Here is a 19,292-nt window from a genome sequence, read left to right on the forward strand (position 1 = left end):
CTCAATTTATTGAGAACTGAAGACGACAGGTATGTGAAGAAGTTGCAGTTTATTGGTGGATTAGACACAGATGCTGCTGAGAGCAGCTCGGTTAATTTCCAGCATCAATAAGTCTTTAACAAAACCTCATCACACACACTTTCTCATCGTTGTCACAAGCTCATTTTTGTCAGAAGTATGTCTTTGGAGCAGCAGAAACATGTTTAGCTGGCTGTGACCACACTGCAGGAAATGTGTGAATTACAAACTGCTGCAAAAGCAAAGACAAAGACCACAAAAATACCTGATAACATGACTGGTATTTAATGCCGTGTCATCAAAAATCACTGAAGCCTTCACTTGGTTTGATAGTGAAGTATGGTTTATAGTATCCGTCTTCACTGTTGTTTTGCGATTTGCACATGGTCCCTGTGCATTGGTGTGGACTGGGGATGAAATGATTACTGTTCAGGCTGTAAATCCACACCTTGCCGACTGTTGTCCATTTTTTATAATTCCACATCGAAATGTATCAGACATCATGTCTGTATTTCACTTTGTCATTTCGTGTTTGTCTGCCTAATTTCTATGATGTGGCTCTTGGTCTACAAGTCAAGTCGTAGCTTGAACTGTGTGAATGCTCTTCTGGGTGTATTCTCATTTAAAAACCTCCTTCTCTCCACACTTTCAGTATCTGGCCCGAGAGCTGACCATGGCCAGCCTGCCGTTCCAGTTCGACTTTGAGAGGAGTGTCGACGACTGGGTCTTCATGTGCTTCTTCGTCGGCAACGACTTCCTGCCCCATCTTCCGTCCTTAGAGATCAGGTTAGCCCGACATCTTCCCGTCGCCTCCTGCCTCGGTCCTTCCCTCAATGTGATTGGTTCATAGTAGAGACGCACGGTACCACTTCTTTAATGTTAGGGTTAGTACTAACTAACCTTTAACTACTAGCCGACACCAAATACAGACATGAGTACATATTAAATGCCATAAAGCCCAATTTATACTCCATATGCAAATGATGCCTGAAGCACCTCCAGCAGCCATGACGGCTAAAGTATACTACGAAGTCTACAGTACACAGGAAGCAGTGCCTAGTGTCTGCCCAACTTTCTTTTTTTTCCTGAACTTCAACCGTCACTGATCCATTGGGCGGCATGGCTCGATGTGAGAATGTGTGTGTGAAAGTGATGGATTGTGTAAAGCGCGTTGGGGCTGCTCACACAGTTGAAAAGCGAAGTCCATTTACCTTAATAGAAAAGCCCACGGCTCTGTTGCTTCAACACGCTTTAATCTTTTACACAAAATGTGAATCAAGACTCGTTGGGTGGTCTCTGACTTGGACACAAAGAAAAACAGGCACATTTTGTTCTTGTCCTGTCGTCATGTGGACTATTTCACTTGTTTTTGTTTTTAAATTGTAGAGAAGGAGCGATCGATCGGCTGGTTAACATCTACAAAGACGTTGTACACAAAACTGGAGTGAGTATCCTCGTTTATCCGAACACCACGTGTGCAAAGATCTCACCAGTCGTGTTTGTCTGCAGGGTTATCTGACAGAGAACGGCTACGTCAAGCTGGATCGGGTGGAGATGATCATGCAGGCTGTGGGCGTGGCCGAGGACAACATCTTCAAGAAACGCAAAGATGACGAGGTGGAAAATCACTACTGTCTTACAGGAAACTAAAGAAAAAATACACAACTGGCCCACCGATATCCACGGTGTACAAAGTCCAACACTGTGGTTCAAAGAGGCAAATTTAGTCACTACTTATATGATGATGATGATGAAAATCCAATAAGCAGTAAGTGGGTTATTGGATTAATCACATAGTGGGAATAAGGAAGTCTTGGTTCAGGTTCCACCTCCAGTCTGCCAGACTGGTAAAGTAGAGACATAATATCCTTTCATTTAAACTTTAAACTTGGGGCGGCATAGAGGGGTCGTTTACCAATCTGGAGGTTGCAGGTTCGATTCCCATCTCTGCTGTCTGTGCCTGCCTACATACCAAAGTGTCCTTGGGCAAGACACTGAACCCCAGACTGCTCCCATTGAAGTGACAGCGCCTTGTACGGCTGCAGCCTCCAGTGGTGTGTCAATGTGTGTGTGAATGGGTGAATGTGATGAACTGTGTAAAGCGTTTTGGAGCTGCTGTCAGCAAATAGGCACTACATCAGTGAGTCCATTTAACGCTTTTCTTTGTTGCAGCACAGTGTATGTGACAAAAAACCACACAATTGCTGTGGAAAATGACTACAATCTCAACGTAAAGCCAGATTTAGTTCAACTTGCTGGTGCAAAATACAGTTGGTTTGCTCGATTTAATAGAAGCATCATCAATATCTCATCTCGTTTCCAGGTGTTGTGTTGAAATTTTGAAATGCTCTTTGGACCATTCTTGACCCACAGGGGTTGTTTACATCCACTTCATAAATGTGATCGTTAAAGAAGAACAATATATATCAGAAAAACAAATTATAAAGGCATCAGAGTGTCAGAGATTTTGTGTCTTAATCTTCTTCCTCATTTTCAGATAACTGCTATGATTCAATCATGAATCAAGATGAAACTTAGGACAGCTTGCTGTTCACATTATCAGCTGTGAGTGTGTCAACGCCCTTTTTAATATCTTGCAGGAGAACTTCAGGAGGAGAAATAAAGAGAAGAAAAGGAGGATGAAAGTAAGTGAAGTTGGATGAATGCTCATGTAGCTTGTCCTCCATTGTGTGTTTGTGTGGTTCGATCACAAAAACGACCAACAGCAGCAGCTGGTGGCCCAACATGAAAACAACTTCGCTTTCCACGGTCTCCATGTCAACAGGCGTTGTTTTCAAAACTGCCTTGTACCTGAAAAACGTCACGTTTTCACTTGCAATGTTGTCGTGTAAAGCGGTATTAAGTGTTGTTGTGTCCCTGCAGGCGGAGCAGCAGGGCCCCGCCTACATGACCACAGGCCAGTTTGCCCCTCACGCCCTGGGCAGGAGAGACCGGCCCGATGCCGTGCAGAACGCCAGACACCAGGCCTTCGACATGAGGATGCAACACAACCGGGTAACTCTGCAACCATTTAGAAAACAATGTGTATTTCAGTATGTTTCCATATCGATTCATGTTATGTTTACATTGTACAAAACATGTGTTTTCTTACATCATAGTCATTTCTCTTGCATGTTATAGTACCATTAACCCATATACTCGCTTCTACTTCTTAATCCACAAATGACTTGTTTAAATGGGAAGTAAGCAGGTTTTCCTGCAGTAGAACCTGCATTTTATTTGTATATTCTTGTAATTGAGATATTATTCAGCAGAGTAAATACCAACCTCAGGACCTACGATTAAAACAAATCAACTGACCATTTCTCACCATATTATGTGTACATTTTTCATTTTGGCAGGCAGCAATGAATCCATTGATTTTATTGTTGTATTTTCAATCTTGACGCTTTCAATGCTGATTCTCTTTTCTTTCTTCTCTCCAGGATGCTGCTCAGTCCCTGAAAGCCATGATGAAGAATGGAGGAAATGTAAGTCCTTTTAAATCTAAAGGCCACTGGAGCAGCATTTCACACAGTTTTGCATTCAACAATGTCGCTACACAGTTTACATGATGCAAAAGCCTATATTTTCACAGAAAAAGCATTACTCTTTCAAAAGACTCCAATCTCAACATAAAGCCAAACCTTCTAGTGCAAATACAGTGAGATGTCCAGAAAACTTATTCTGGAGCTGTTGCATTCTGGGTGTTTCTACAGACCCCCCCCCCCTGACGGCATGGCTTTGAGGCTAATGCTAGTTTGCTAGCTCTCATGGCAGCATCACTCCATCACTTGAGCCTCTTGTATGCTGGTTTTGGCCCACGGGTTACGTGTTTGACACCATTGACTTAAATTCGAAGGACCCGTTTACACGACAACGAATACGAGTGTATCCACAAAACGTTCTTCACTTCTGGGCGGTCCATTTCCACAACACCAGTGTTCTGATCCACTGTATCCATAAAGTTTTTAATCCGGCTCCCAAGGTGGAAAGATTCTTTTATGGCTGCTGTTCCCTCCTACAGAGACTAATGGAGGCTCTGGAGCCTGTTACTGCGCATCTCTCCTCCTCCCTCTGCTCATCCACTTGTAAACAAACATGGCGACCCGCAGTGGTTTGACTCACGGTCCATATTCGAGTTTTATCCTCCATGTCAGTAGTTTAATAGTTGAGACTCTCCCTGATAGCATCTGATTCCCCATCAGTCCACTGGGATGTCGGGTTCCCTCCATTTTCTTTACGTTTATGGTGTATTGTTGTTATTACAAAATCAAGCAACAGCGCCCTCCTGTGGCCCGGCAGACTAACCACATTGTTGTCTGTGCGTCCGCTGCTGCAGTGTAAACGCTCCATTTTTTAACGGGTTAGGTGTCGTCACGTGCGACATTGTGTAAACGACGCCTAAATGAAATGATGCTTCTGTCGCTCTAGCAAGTGGCCAAATGACAGCTGTAATTGGTTCGGTGCATCTTGACCCCCTGCATCGTTCTATCCTCTGGCCATTTGTTTGGATCGCACATCGGTTGCTGCTGAACGCCAGGTTCACGGACGTGCTCCTGTTTGGAGTGTCTCTCGAGCCATTACATTTCCTGTCCATACATTAGCACATGAATGAAAGGAGCACAAAGGCTGTGGGGAGAAAGGGAAGGTTAAGTAGAAAAGTAGTGATGATTTCACCTCAGTGCACTGGCGTCCTTCTAACACATATAGATGTACATAAATGCAGAGCAGCTTCAGGTGAGGCAGCTTATGGATTGGCTACCAGGTCCCCTCTACCTAATGACATTTTTCCTGCATTCCACTCTTTGTAACCTTTTGAAGGGCACATACCTGTTTCAGTGTGAAATTTAAACCCATTTATTATTTGAATGTCTTTATTTTGTTTTCCAACAGTCGGACATTTGTAAAAAGCTTTTTTTTTTAGTTTAAAGATGGGGTTCATCACTTGAAATCCTGCAAAATGGTCTAAAACAGTGGTACCAAACGTAAAGCCTGTTGGCCAAAACCAGCCTGCAAGAAGCTCCAATCCAGCCCCGGATCATTTCATAGTTGTATCTTTCTGCTCAGGCTAATAATTGTTCCTTCTTTGGTTGAGATACACGTCATAATTGTAAACATGTTAAAGTCGTCCTGCATCACTTTCCAGCCCCGCACAATCTCTTTAAAACACGCTGCGTCTTTTTCTGGAGTGAATTTGAAGCGGTTTGTTGTCACCCGAGTTGCATTGTCTAAAGGCTTTTCGCAGCTTTTTGTCAGTTTGAGCAGTGCAGCCCGGCACCACGGCTCAAAGAAATGAGCCGCCATGCAAGTGTGACATTTCTTTCTGTGAAAACTCGTCGGTTTATTGACTAATGATTCAACGGTGAAGTGTTTGTTCAGTCACTTTCTTTTTTATCTCATGTTGTGGAAACTAATTAAATAACGTGAGCTAAAGCTCTTGAACAACAGGTGGTGCTCTGGTGAAAACCTAACAGCTCTTGAGCTTCGTTGTGTTGATGTGTTGTGTTCTTTCCTGTTTCCCGTCCTGCTCAGTCGTCTGCCGGACCCAGTGGCAGTGCAGACGCCCGGGGAGTGAAGAGGAAAGCAGAAGACAGTGACAGCGAGCCGGAGCCCGAAGACAATGTCAGGTAAGCGCTGTCAAAGCTGCTGTGTGGGCGGAGTCTGTGAAATCACCATGTGGCGCTAAGCAGGGCTGTCAAACATCAGACCCGTCGGGCCAAAACCGGCCCACAAGACGCTCCAACCCCTCCAAATTCAAAGATCCATCCATTTTCCCATCAGTGCCTCTATCGTCCATCTTTCATCTATAAATGCATTAATTCCTCAATCTATCCATTCATTCATCCACCTTTCCATCCTTCCATGTCTTTGTCTATCCACCCCTGTTCATCTTTTCATTTACTAAACCCCTTACCAAAACTCCCACCACTTTCCTTCCCTTCTTCGTCGTTACGTCACATTATTGTGTTCATATTACAGCGCAGCTGTGGCCTGAGGTGCTTGTCTAGAACCATTCATCGTGCAGATAAAGCATTGTATAGATTTAGCGACCTGAAAATAAGATCTCCTTTAAAAAGCCAGTGTGTGTAGGTGTGGTTGATAAACTGCATTCAGAATGAGAGATGTGCTCATTAATGCTACTGTGCGGCAGCACAAGCTATTTAACTCTCTGCCACTTTACACACACACACACACACACACACACACACACGTGATTAATATGGAAAGCAGGAGCGTTGGAGTAAATTCCTCTGGCGCACTCGTCAGAGCTGCTAAATCCACGGTGCTAAATTGGTATTCATGGAGGCTTTCCTCTCAGGAGCCGGCGCTCCCCGCGGGCTCCTCCGACGATCCGCCACGCAGATGCTGGACGGCCTTGATTATGTGTGCACAGCGCCCCAAATCTACCAACAAGTCAAAGCCATTAAACTGGTCCTGCAGGGGGTTTTTTTTCCCCCCCCAGCCTGTAGACAAACAGAGGAGCATCCGGAGAACTGTTTGTCTGAGTTGTTTAGATGTATCTACAACAGAGCCATGATCCAGTTGTTAGTGACGGATATTCACTGTTCTGAGTCTAACAGGCAGATTAGTGAGTGAGTATTAGAGCAGGAGGTGGTGGAACCTTTGCCACCTTCACATTTACAGTTTGAGACAGAGATCTGCAGCCTTTTTGACCAAAAGAGCCGTTTTCATGATTTCCTACCAAATATAATTTGTCTGGCGCCACAAAATATGTGAATCGTCTGAAATGAAGGGGAAAAATCTGCCTAAAAATGCTTTACACACAAAAACTGAGGTTGCATTCATGAATTATTTTTTTTAGCTTTTTTGGCCATTTTAAGGATTTATATTTTTCATGAATTTCACCACTTTAGCAATTTTAATTTTCTTGGCTATTTTTATCCTCTTTAGTGAATTAGCTATTTAAAAGCCACTTTGCGTTTCATAATGGTCAGAGCAGGTTTAGCTGTAGGAGCAGTTGATTAGCTTTGTTGCCTAATTTTTAAAAATATTTTTTTTTTTACTTTTTTCATTTAAAAAGAATCCAGTTTTCCCTCCAAAAAAAGCTACACTTACAATTATTGTCATTTTAATTTGACCATTTTGTTTTGTAGCAGTTGTTTGGTTTGTTTGTTTTTAGCTATCCCAGCTATTTTGGATGTTTTAGCTCAGTAGATGAGCTTTTTGTACATCATGGAATGAAAGCAAAATGTTTATTTCGATTACATATTCTGAAGGCTTCCCGACATCGCTGCCGCTGAAGAGCCGCTTAAGACTCCAGAACCGCAAATTGAATACCTGTCATCTCTGTTGCCACACACACACACACACACACACACACACACACACACACACACACACACACATCTCAATCAATCATGACCGAAAATGACCGTCTCAATATAAAGCCCATATTTGTGAAACCTTCTGGTGCAAACTACATTGAAAAAGATTTTTTTATAAACTCCCTCTGACAGCATGGTTTCTAGGCTTTCATGGCCGCATCACGGACATCTCAGCTTGGGTCTCAGTGTTGTGTTTACCATTCTTCTGTTCCAGAATCAATGATTTCTTTGAAATGATAAGTGTGTGCTTGATGGATTGGCGGGATTTGAGCCTCTTACAGGCCGGTTTCGGCCCATGGGCCTCGTACTTTCCACCCCGGCTTATAGACTCATGTTTTTTATACTTCATGACAACTAAACATCTTAAAACAACAGCGATTGATAAACATAAAAAGATTTCTGAAGTATTTGCAACCAGATGATTAGTAGCAGCCCAGCAACATGACCAAAGGAGCACTTTAGAAAGTCAGAGTCTCTGAGAAGTGCGTTTAGGAACTGATGCTCGTCTAAAACGGTTGACTTGAGTGCACGTGGCCGTTTGTCCTGCAGGTTGTGGGAGGAAGGCTGGAAGCAGCGGTACTACAAGACCAAGTTTGACGTGGACGTGAGTGATGAGGACTTCAGGAAGAAGGTGGTCATGTCGTACGTGGAGGGGCTCTGCTGGGTGCTGCGCTACTATTACCAGGTAACACTGTGAGCATGTAGAATACTATCATAAGCTCACCTGAGATCACTCCTGCTTTTATTCACCACACCGAAACATGCCCCGAGTCTCTCTCTCTTTTTTTAAGATGCACTCCCACTCATTTTGTACTGCATGAATGGATCTTTTTTTTTTTCAGCTGTGCCTGAAATCGTTCATTTTTCCTTCAAGGTCGCCTCTTCAGTGTGCAAATAAAGACATTTTAGCTGACGGGCGGTAACAGCAGCTTTAGTAGCATCAAATTTGTCCGTGTGTTTTCGAGCATTGAGGATAAATCCAAGGTGAAAGACGTCGCCGAGCAGATCCTGCATGTAACGACGCAGACAAAGAAAACTACTTTAGTTTGTGAAAGGAATAAAACGTTAACATCTCACCCTGATAAGAATCCCGCTTAAACTAGAGTCAAGTAAAAGAATCCACACAGGAACTGATCTGCTTTCTAGATTTAGTTAGTTTAGCAGATCACTTATTTAAATAGTGAAAGAAACTTTACTATTCAACAATAATACCCATGGATTTAAAAACCCTATGGAATAAACAGTACACTGCCCAGTTTCAGTCTGGTGTCCAAGAGCTAAATGTTGGTTTAGGTCCCAAAAATGGTAAAAATAAAAAAATTGTTATCAAGAGTGTTTGCACATTAAAGGCTCAACATCTTTTCTGCTGTAGGATTGTTAAATAGGGCTGGGCGATATGGCCTTTTGTCAATATCATGATATTCTTAGGGCATATCACGATACACGATGTAGATCTCTATTTTTTGCCTTGGCCTGAAATCGACACTTTTGATGCAACCAATCTCACCAGTGTGACGATTCTATGTCTACATGAAAACATTCTTGTTTATACTACGTTTGGGGACGGGGCCGATCCATTCCAGTATCTGTATCGGGTTCTCACATCAACATGATTCACGGATCAGAATCTTCCAATCCAACCTGCAGAGATTTCTGATCCATGAAGCCTCGTCTGCTTTACTGTTGCTGAAACGACTCCACGGTGTTTCCCTGCTGGATTTCCTAAAGGGAGGCGGGTCCCAATGATACGGGGAGGAATGAGTCAGGAAATCCATTCCACAGTTTGCAGCCAGCCAGCAGGCTAGCGTAGCGACACTGTGCTATCCAACTCTTCATGACATCATGTTGGTGTTTGGACATCTTTTGCTCTCAAAACACTCGAGCTGTGACGTTCACGAACGAACCCAATCTTTTGACCGACTCATTAACATGAACGATGGGAATCGAACAGCCTTTGTTTGGGAACCGTTCTTTTTTTTTTTCTCTCTCCCTGAGTTCACACCGATGGTTCACACAATGAGCTCTGCTCAACACGAGGCTTCAGGACATGTAGTACACATGCCAGGCCTTTAGAGGAGCTGTGACTCACCAAACACTCCAAAAATGCAAAAGAAGACAGAGCACATAGAACTTCAGAAGTAGATTCCTGCTCATAAACCTGTATATAACTCTAGTTCTATAGGTCTATGGCCCTGATCCTGCTGTTAGCGTCATTTAGCTTCTGCAGCTCCACCGGAGCTTGTAGTCCCTGGTTGTTGTGGTTGTTTGAAGACATCATAGACCGTGGTGGAGGAGAGGGGGGCAATTCTTTTTCCCACAGATGATCGTTTTTGCCGACTTTGCCAAATTTGCGGAAGGACAAGAAGGGGAGGCCATAAAGCATGGATCTGCTTTATAATTTTGGGAATGTCATTTATTTTGTTTACTATTATTGTAAACTGTTATTGGGATTATGGTTCAAAGTAAAGGACTGGTCTCCTGTTTCTGTAGGTCAGGTATATGCTACTATTCACCCAAGGACACTTCAGGAGTCCTCAGGGTTTAGCTCTATTTATATTTTTTAACAAAGCAACTCAGGACAGTTCACTAGTCCATTGTACAGTTTGTACTAGTCATGCTAGTGGGCTGTATGCCCCATTTTTGTCTCTAATTTATTGTAGTTTGATCTATTTTTCTAATAGTTGAACTATTGTTTGAGTTTTCTAACAAAATATTCTTGTGTGAAATGTTTTTCTCTCAAATTTGCACTAAAACAAGACATGGTGTTACTGACCAACAACTTAGTATTTTTTTATTATAAAATGTTTGAATATTTTTCTGTATTGTTAAAAATGTTCTTGTGTGGACATTTTGCACTGAAAGCTTTTTCATGGGACTTCATTGTAGCCTGCTTTGTTTTTTATTGTGTATTTATGAGTGTTTAGGTGTTGCATGAATAACATAAGTCAAAGTAGTTTTACACACATGCACACACTTTGTACAAAGGGGTAAACTGTCACCTCAGAGGGATATGGCAGTGGAATATTTACAATGAATCCATATCAGACTTGAAAATCTTGTCCACACATCAAATGAAGCTATAATCAATATTTCAGAATCATTCAACCTCAAATATTGGTGGAAAATCTGAGTTCGAAATGATTGTGATGCAAATCACAGCCCATCATTTCTCCCTGTGATTATTTCCAGGATCAAATTAATGAACCCCAGGCTGGCTTCTTAAAAGTGAATAAATCTAAAAATGAGCCGAATGGCTCTTTGAAATGAACGGATCCCAAAGATCCGGCTCCCTCCAAAGAGCCACCAAACACCGCAAAGCAATGCAGCAACGTGCAATGTTGGCAAAGACGTTGTACATGGAGGCGCTGCCAGGCGTCACCGTTTTAAGTGTCAAAACACTGAACAGCAGCTCCTCCAGGCTGTCGGCAGGCGATTCGCACCTTCAAGACCCCTCCTACTGCTGAACTCCCTGAAAATAGTCCCAATGGCTTGTGCTGCCATGTGAGTAGGAGAGTAGTAGTGTGTCACCCCCCCCTCAATAGTGGAGACTTGTGTATTTGTCCCCCCCAGTAATTAAGAAATGTCCTTAATTAGTTATTTTGACGGCGCAGCACAGCGTCCTGTCAGAGCCCCGCCCCCTCCCTCAGCGGCTCCAGTGTTTGGGGGGAACAGCAGGGTTTTTAACCACAGGACTTCTATTGCAGGAGGTAAAACTGTCTGGAGGGAATGCTGCAAATAATATCACTCGTTTATATAACGTCACGTTCTTTACATTCATATTTGAGAACAAAATCTGTTGAACGAAGTGTTAATCAGTGGCCCTTTATTTAACTTCTCACTTTGTCAGTGTTCCTGAGTGTCATCAACACTGGACCAAATAGTCCGTCATCTTATTTCAGTGCAGCAGAGAAGAAAAGACTGAAACTGCAGCTGGAGGTTGTTTTTTTAAAAGAGTAATGTCAGTATGAGTAAAGTTACACTACAAAAAGAGAACAACCTCATCACTCCAACATTTATTAACATGTATGACTTTATATTAGATATTAAGTGTAAACTGTCATCAGGAGGAGTGAAGCAGGTGGAGAGACTGAGGAAGCTCAGTTCAGCTCTTTCATTGATCAGTGAAATATGGATTAGTTCCGAATACATTTGAAACATGAACTATTTTATGATGAGATGAAGTGTAATCCATCAAGAGAAGAGGTGGAGCTTCAGGGCGTGAAGTAAACTTTAAAAATCATATTTATTGTAATAGATCCATATAGAACAGGTGAGGACTGATGTCAGGTTTTTTATTTAAAGATACATTTTCAATGATTACTTCATTATTTCACAGAACTATAGAGGTTTTGATCAGGTGATCAGCAGCAGTGTTCTGAATATTTATATAGTGAGATGCTTGATCATGACCATTGAGGATTAGGGAGGAGGAGGAGGACTTAAAATAAAGTGTTTCACTGTAAAGGTTAAGTTGTGCTGTAAACAGAGTTAATGTTGACTGCACTGACTACTTTTTAGCTTTTGTAAGTCAAATGCTGTTGCTGTACATTAATATACGTAATGTTGTCTGTTGTAAATACATGAATGTCCTGCAGGGACATGAAGGACTGGAGACAGTGAATCAAAGTGAGGGAAGGACGGAGCAGAGCCACAGGTGTGAGGGAGGGACGTATAACACCACATGTTTTAATAAGGTTCACTAAAAAGTAAAAAAAAAAACTTACCCTGAAGTGTCCTTGGGCAAGACACTGAACCCTGAACTGCCTGTGTGAATGCAGTGTGAGAGTACAGCAGCTGTGGCTACAGATGTAGTTTACCACAATCCAGTATGGAATAATGCAATGTAAAGCATCTTTGAGTGCCTAGAAAAGCGCTATATAAAACCAATGCATTATTAAGTTCAAACTTATTCTACTTTACTGGACAACAAGTCAGTATGTGAGCAGTTTATGGCTGCAAATGAGAGGAGGAAAAACATGTCGTCTCTTTGGCTCAGGCCAGAGTTGTTCTACATTCTGTGCGTCTGTTTACGTTTGACACTGAAGGCTTTAGATGTCATCAGATTATTGAGAGCAGGACTGTAAAGGACAAGTACAATGAGTGTCAGGAAGTTGTTACTGAAAGAACCAGGTCAGTTGCCAGATAACCGAAGTAAATACATGTTTTTATTACAATCAAATGGATTTTCACCAATAAAACCTATTAAAGCGTGCACCTGTGTGTGCTACTAATGTGTCTTGTCTGAAATATTTAGCTTGTTTTAGATCAGGGAAGCACCCATGTTTTTTCACCTCTGATCCAATCCTCATACCAGAATGTGGATATCAGCCGATACCGAAACTATTTCAACACGAGAGCTCTGATTGGTTTGATATTATGATGTCATCATCTCATAATAAACTAGTTCTATCTCTAAAAGCTCTCAATCACTTTATTAATCCCTGGAGAAATTCTTTAGCAACGCAGCACCAACAGAACGTCTCCAGTTCTAACGTAACTCCAACCTTTGGGACTATTTTCATGGAGTTTAGTGTGGAGGAGGACGCAGCTTCACGGAGGTGTGAGTCTCCTGCTGACAGTGGAGGAGCTGCTGTTCATTGTTTTAATGTCAGCTGTTCTACTGGAGAGCTGGAGCTTTAAAATGGTGATGTCTTGCTGCAGAGCGCCGCCTCGCTGTACAACAGCTTTGCCAACATCCACTTTGCAGTGTTTTGTTTGTAAAATCCATCCAAACATGTTGTCATGAAGCACAGTGCTACGACGTTAGCCTGCTGGCTGGCTGCAAACTGTGGAATGGATTTCCTGACTCATTACTCCACGTCTCATCGAGACCCACCTCCCTTCAGGAAATCCAGTCCACAGTTTGCAGCAGCAGGGAAACACTGTGGAGTCATTTCAGCAACAGTAAAGCAGACGAGACTTCATGGATCTGAAATTTCCGATCTGTGAATTACGTTGATATCGGAACCCGATACTGATACTGGAATGCATCGGCCCTGTCCCCAGTAGAAGCACAACCAATTTAAATCACTGTTTAAAAATCCTAAATGCCGAATGCTACCTTCTCGAATCCAAACTACCGTCATATGATGGAACCTGTGCTTTTTCTTTGAAAAAAAGTCGTCTTCGACCACCTTCCTTGTCTGTTCGCACATTCCTCTACCCACTAGCACTCTGCTAAGCTAAGGTGTATGTCGTAGCTCTCGCGAGAGTATGGGAAGTCTGTAGATGTACACCTTTTGTCTCTGAGATCCCGCCTGCGCTACAGTGTGGCACTGAAATATTGACGATATAGTCATTTTCTATGTCGCACAGAGAACAAGCCACAGAGGGACCCACGTACTGATCTGTGAGCAGTGGGATTCAAACCTGCAAAACAGCTGCTCAAAAGCGACAGTATCAACCACCACTACCCCCGTAGTTTATTTCATAATTTAAATTAATCAGGATTACAGTTGTTATAGTCGGTACTAAAATTTGTGATGCTGATATCAATGTCTAATTCTGAAATATGTGAGGCCTGGACTACACATGTCGATCTTTTCTTCTGCATTAGAGTTTGTAGTTGAGATTGTCGGCATTTTCAGTAGCAATTGTTTAGTTTTGTGAAAATTGTGTCACGTATACTCTATGCCACAACAAAGAAAAACTTCAGTTTAAATGTAAAGGTTTTTATTTTACTGGTCCAGCCCAATTGAGAAGAACTATCTCCCACAGAAAAAAAATTATATTTAATAATTATTGACATTGAGGGAATTTGGACCAAAATAGACTTTTGGTTGGTTTTGTAGCTTCTTTACCAAAGTAACTACTTTCTGTTGTCTTTGTCCTAAAAAGTCAACTCGTGTGTGTGTGTGTGTGTGTGTGTGTGTGTGTGTGTGTGTGTGTGTGTGTGTGTGTGTGTGTGTGTGTGTGTGTGTGTGTGTGTGGTGTGTGTGGTGTGTGTGTGTGTGTGTGTGTGTGTGTGTGTGTGTGTGTGTGTGTGTGTGTGTGTGTGTGTGTGTGTGTGTGGCCTGCACGCCTTGTTTGCCATGTGATTAAACACTGAATCATTTTGCAGTCATAAAATATTGATCTTTATCTTGAAATGAAATAATCAGCGGCGGAGCCTCTGGGAGGAGAGCCGGGGCCCGCCTGCGGCTGAGGCCGCGGGGATTTGTCCGGCCTGATTGTGCAGCTCACGCGAGCTCCATGTTGACTCCCCGCCAATCCAAAAGCCCGTCTCAGGGGGCCGCTCTGAATGAATTCATTAGCGCGGGGCCCTCGGCGGCGCGCGGGGGACGTGTTCTGCGCTCCACTTCCACACATTCACGCTTGGAGTTATGATCACGCACACCTCGGCAGCGCGGAGAGGGGCGGGGGGGGGGGGGTTTTATCCCGGGCTGGGGTGTCACAGGTGTGTGTCGGTGTCTGCGATGTGCTCTGCTTCAGAATGAACGTCCAAGCAGACTGTCTGTCTCTCTCCTCTCTCTCTCTCTCTCTCTCTCTCTCTGCTCTCTCTGTCTCTGTCTCTCTGTCTCTCTCTCTCTGTCTCTCTCTCTCTGTCTCCTCTTCTCTCTCTGTCTCTCTCTGTCTCTCTCTGTGTCTCTCTCTCTCTCTTCTCTCTCTCTCTCTCTCTCTCTCTCTCTCTCTCTCTCTCTCTCTCTCTCTCTCTCTCTCTCTCCTCTCTCTCTCTCTCTCTCTCTCTCTCTCTCTCTCTCTCTCTCTCTCTCTCTCAGTCTCTCTCTCTCTCTCTCTCTCTCTCTCTCTCTCTCTCTCTCCTCTCTCCTCTCTCTCTCTATCTCTCTCTCTCTCTCTCTCTCTCTCTCTCTCTCTCTCCTCTCTCTCTCTCTCTCTCTCTCTCTCTCTCTCTCTCTCACCACTTGGATTAGAGTTTAGTTTTCGTCTTCCGTCAAAAGTGGGAATGGCACACCCCTGAAAGCATGTTCAATATACACTCTCCAGTGGATTCCTGAAAAAAATTATCGTTTTATTCTACATGCCTTTTTAATATTATTTAAAACATCTACATCTTGTTTGAGGTTTGAAGTTTTTCTATCCTTAAATGTAAAATTATATCTGACGATTCTTTGCTTCATTTGTACTTTGTAGTGATTATAAGGTTGACTGGGAAAGAATCAATTGTTTTCGAAGAAGGAATAAACGGTCATGTCCGCCGATTTTCTGTGTGTCAGGAATCCGATGCCGTCAGGAACTCGTACACAAAAAGCACACATCACGTGGAAAATTGAGGAAAAGTGTGCTGTGCTTTCATGAACAATTCAGCAAACCGTTTCCACAAAGAGCTGCGAGAAAGTAGGTTGGATTTATGTGGAAAAAAAGTCAGCAGCGAGAATCAGCAACACAAAATTTAATGGGAAATGTTCTTGCCGTTCTTAAAATGTAAAAACCTAATTAATTCCTAGTGTGTTGAATTCATGGCCTGTTACAGTGTAGGAATTTCTGTACGAACTTCTCGGCACTGCTTTTGGTCCCAGTTTCTCAGGAGTTGCTCTCAGACTACACGTGGGCCGCTATTATATAGATTATTATTATAATCTGTAAACAATCTACATTTTACTGTCACAAGGTGTGCTCTAACATCTTACCATGTGTACGGTTGGTACAAATGTAACAAACATGCTAAAGAAAATTCTATACATTTCTAACCATTACAATGAGAGAATGGTGACATAATAACATATTAATGCTGATTAACCCTTTCTTCACCTGACCATGTCTTTTAGTTTTCTTTTTGCTGGTTTTGTGAGCCCAGATCAAAATCCCGTCTCTCATTAAAGACTATAAACTGTTTTCTCTCTTCAGTGATCAGCCTGAAATGGATCGACTTGAAGAATCAAACTGAAATACTCGCAATTGGCTTAAAAGGGAAACTCTCTTTTTCACATTGAAAACAATCATGAGGGCAAAATTATAAATTAAAAAAAGTCTCTTTCTAGTTTTGTCTGGGGATAAGAGCCTATTTAACAGCTGTATAATCTAAATGTTTTATTGTTTTAAATTTGAGATGATTTCCAGTACTGTAATTTAAATAAATAGTTTAGAAGTTACTAAATATGGATAATAAGGTTGTATCCTGCATTTGATGTATTAATTGAGATGAAATCATTTCCACTGGGAGATGTGAGTTAACGCCTCATGTTCATCAATGCTCCGACTATATGACCAAATGTTCCTCACACAATAGGAGAGAAAAATCTATTTCTCATTGAAGAACATCAACTGTGCACCTGGAAATAAATCAAATGCTCTTTGAAGGATTACTAAACCATTACTAAGACTTTCAAACAATTATTTAATTTTAATAATAAGGATCTTATTCTCCAGAAAACCATTTGGTTAAAAATTGACAAAAAAAACAAAAACCTTTTCATTCATTTTACAAAAAGAATAGTAAATTATGAAAATATGGTATAAATGTTGTTTTGTGTGATTTCTTTTTTCTTCTGGTGTGTATGTCTCGTGCTGAAATGGGAACTGATGAATAGTTTGACATGTTGATGGTTGTTAATAAAGTTGAATTGACTGTTAATGGAGTTCAGCCCCATAACGATCAGATGCACGACCAGATGAAACCTTGAGCTTTGAAAGCAGCAACTGATTTCCTTTTGTGTGCGTCTCCCAGACAGTGAGGCCGATTCCTGCGTGGTCTTTGACCCGCCCGTCCTCCGTCACCAATGAGTTTCTCCTCCAGACAAAACATTTTGTCATATTACCATAAATGATCAGTGCGATTATTCGGACGTGGAGATCGGAGCCCTGCCCGCCTTTATCATGGTAAAGGCTCCCGCATTATCATGTGAATGACCATCTTTGATAATGGAGTGGCGGGGCTTTAGCGCCCGGCGGGCTGAGATGTGAGGATCGGCGGATTTATCGGAGAGGACCTCGTTCTCTCAGAGGTGGATTGTGGGAAGTGAAGGTCGTTCTTTGGAGCGAGGCGTGTTTGCTCAGGAAGGATAAGTGGTCCGAGCACTAGATCAGCCCAGTTGGATTTTTTTTTTTCTCTCTCTCTCCTTTGTCCATGAACAGTTCAGAACCACGGAGCTCAGGAAGGGAATCATTTCTGGCATGTAAGAGGCTCTCGGCAGGTGTTTGCAATGCAGGGGTATCTACAGCATCTGGGAGGTTTCATTACACAAATCAGTCCTTGTACAGCATTAGCAGCGAAGATGTAATTCTGGTGGTTGGATTTACCAGCGAGTAAAGCGCCCTCGGCCTGAGCAGGCTCCAGACTCCTGGAGATTTTTTAAATGTCAGCATTGCTGCTTCATTTCCATTAGATTGGATTTTAAGCTCAAAACTTTAGTGTAAAAAGGGCAAAGAAAAGCTTTTCTCTCCTCTCTTCTTTCCATTTGTCATTTTGTCCTATTACATTAACTCAAGCCTCTCTGACAAAGAAAAAGACAACAAATCATCTCCAACCAACAATTAGCTGGAATAGAGAAACGATTAGATCTGATTTACAAAACTTTCTTTGGTCTCCCGTCCTGAAATGCAACTATTTTTCATTTATTTTGTATTCTTTCTCATTAAGTTTCCAACATAAAGTAAAACAAAGTGCTTTTTCCCCATTTTTGGTAACTTCAGTATTTCTTCTGTTTGTACCATGTGTTGAGGTGCTCCTGCTTCCCAAATCCATGCAGTTTAAAAAAAAAAAAAAAGTACTAGCACAAGCCATGAAATTATTGCAATTTTACAAACACAGAGCAAGGATGTGGAACATAAAGCCTCAGTTTGTAAAAACACCCAGAATTCAACAGGATGCGTTCTACAGAAGTCTTTTGGACATTTGTCTATATTTTGCACCAGAAGGTTTAATTACCCCCCCGCCGTGGCCGATAGGCCCCGAAGGGGGATCTTGAAACGGTCTCCGTACGTCCGTCCGTTCAAACGTTTCTACCTATATCTCGGCAACCCCTGGGCCCACAGTGACCAAACTTCACATGTGGATACATCTCAGAGGGGGAAGGGATACTATGGTGACCTTGACATAATTTGCATATTAAGTAGGTCACAGGGTCACGAAGTGCTTAAAAACACATTTTGGGCTCTGGAGGCCTAGGTTTTTGAGCTAGGGCTCTGAAATGTTATACACACCTACTAGTACTCTGGGGACACCCTCCAGCATACCAAGTGACCTGACCTTGACCTTGAAGATTGGTAGGGTCTGAAGTTTGCTCGTCATGGTTGCACAATACATGTACTTTCATATAGACATTTCTACTCATTTCTCAGCAGTTCCTGGGCCCACAGTCACTAAACTTCACACATGGACACTCCACCTGGGGAGAAGGGGCAGCATGGTGACCATGACCTCATTTGCATATCAGGTCACAGGGTCACTAAGTGCATAAAAAACACCTTTTGGGCTCTGGAGACGTATTTTGACATAGCTGATGAAGAAGACCTTTCAGATTCTACATAATGATCTACTAGGACCCATGGAACACCCTCTAGTGTACCAAGTGTGCTGCCTTAGAGCTGGCTTTGTGAGAAAATATAAAGCCCTCCGGCGGGGGATTAGCCCAGCAACGGCCTTCTTGTTAAAATTGGCATCATGTTAGGATTTTTGCCATTTTCAGTAGTAATAGTTTGGTTTTGTGAAAAATAGTCATTTTCATCACGTGCACTCTGCACCATAACGAAGGAAAGCTTTAAAGACACATGTATTTCTAGCCAATGTGCCTCTAAACATCATCCCACTCACTCCTCAGGTTTACTGAAATCATCTCCTTTCTCTTTCAGCTGCATCTGTGGCTCACCTCTTCTCTCCATTCTCTCTCGTCTCGTCCTTTTCTGTCTTCTGTCTCCTCTGCTTCCTTCCAGCTAACAACAGTGGGAATAAAGCGACAACTTATTTGTGAGGATCTGTATGCACTTTGTGATATTAACACCTCGTCTAGATGTTTACCTCAGATTGAT

The 19,292-nt window shown here is 42.4% G+C and overlaps 1 protein-coding gene across 2 annotated transcripts in view; it reads left to right on the forward strand.

Annotated features, from left to right (window-relative positions):
• The window catches only part of xrn2 (5'-3' exoribonuclease 2), a 59,966-nt gene that overhangs the window by 14,778 nt on the left and 25,896 nt on the right, over positions 1-19,292 (forward strand). For both annotated transcript variants that reach the window (XM_080514613.1, XM_080514614.1), the window contains exons 11-18: positions 671-804; positions 1,405-1,462; positions 1,528-1,635; positions 2,619-2,663; positions 2,902-3,033; positions 3,465-3,509; positions 5,554-5,648; positions 7,917-8,052. In XM_080514613.1, the coding sequence (XP_080370739.1) occupies positions 671-804; positions 1,405-1,462; positions 1,528-1,635; positions 2,619-2,663; positions 2,902-3,033; positions 3,465-3,509; positions 5,554-5,648; positions 7,917-8,052 (753 nt within the window). The remainder of the gene's footprint in view (positions 1-670; positions 805-1,404; positions 1,463-1,527; positions 1,636-2,618; positions 2,664-2,901; positions 3,034-3,464; positions 3,510-5,553; positions 5,649-7,916; positions 8,053-19,292) is intronic.

Source organism: Blennius ocellaris, assembly GCF_963422515.1.
Source record: "Blennius ocellaris genome assembly, chromosome: 18".
Classification (NCBI taxonomy): Eukaryota; Metazoa; Chordata; class Actinopteri; order Blenniiformes; family Blenniidae; genus Blennius; species Blennius ocellaris.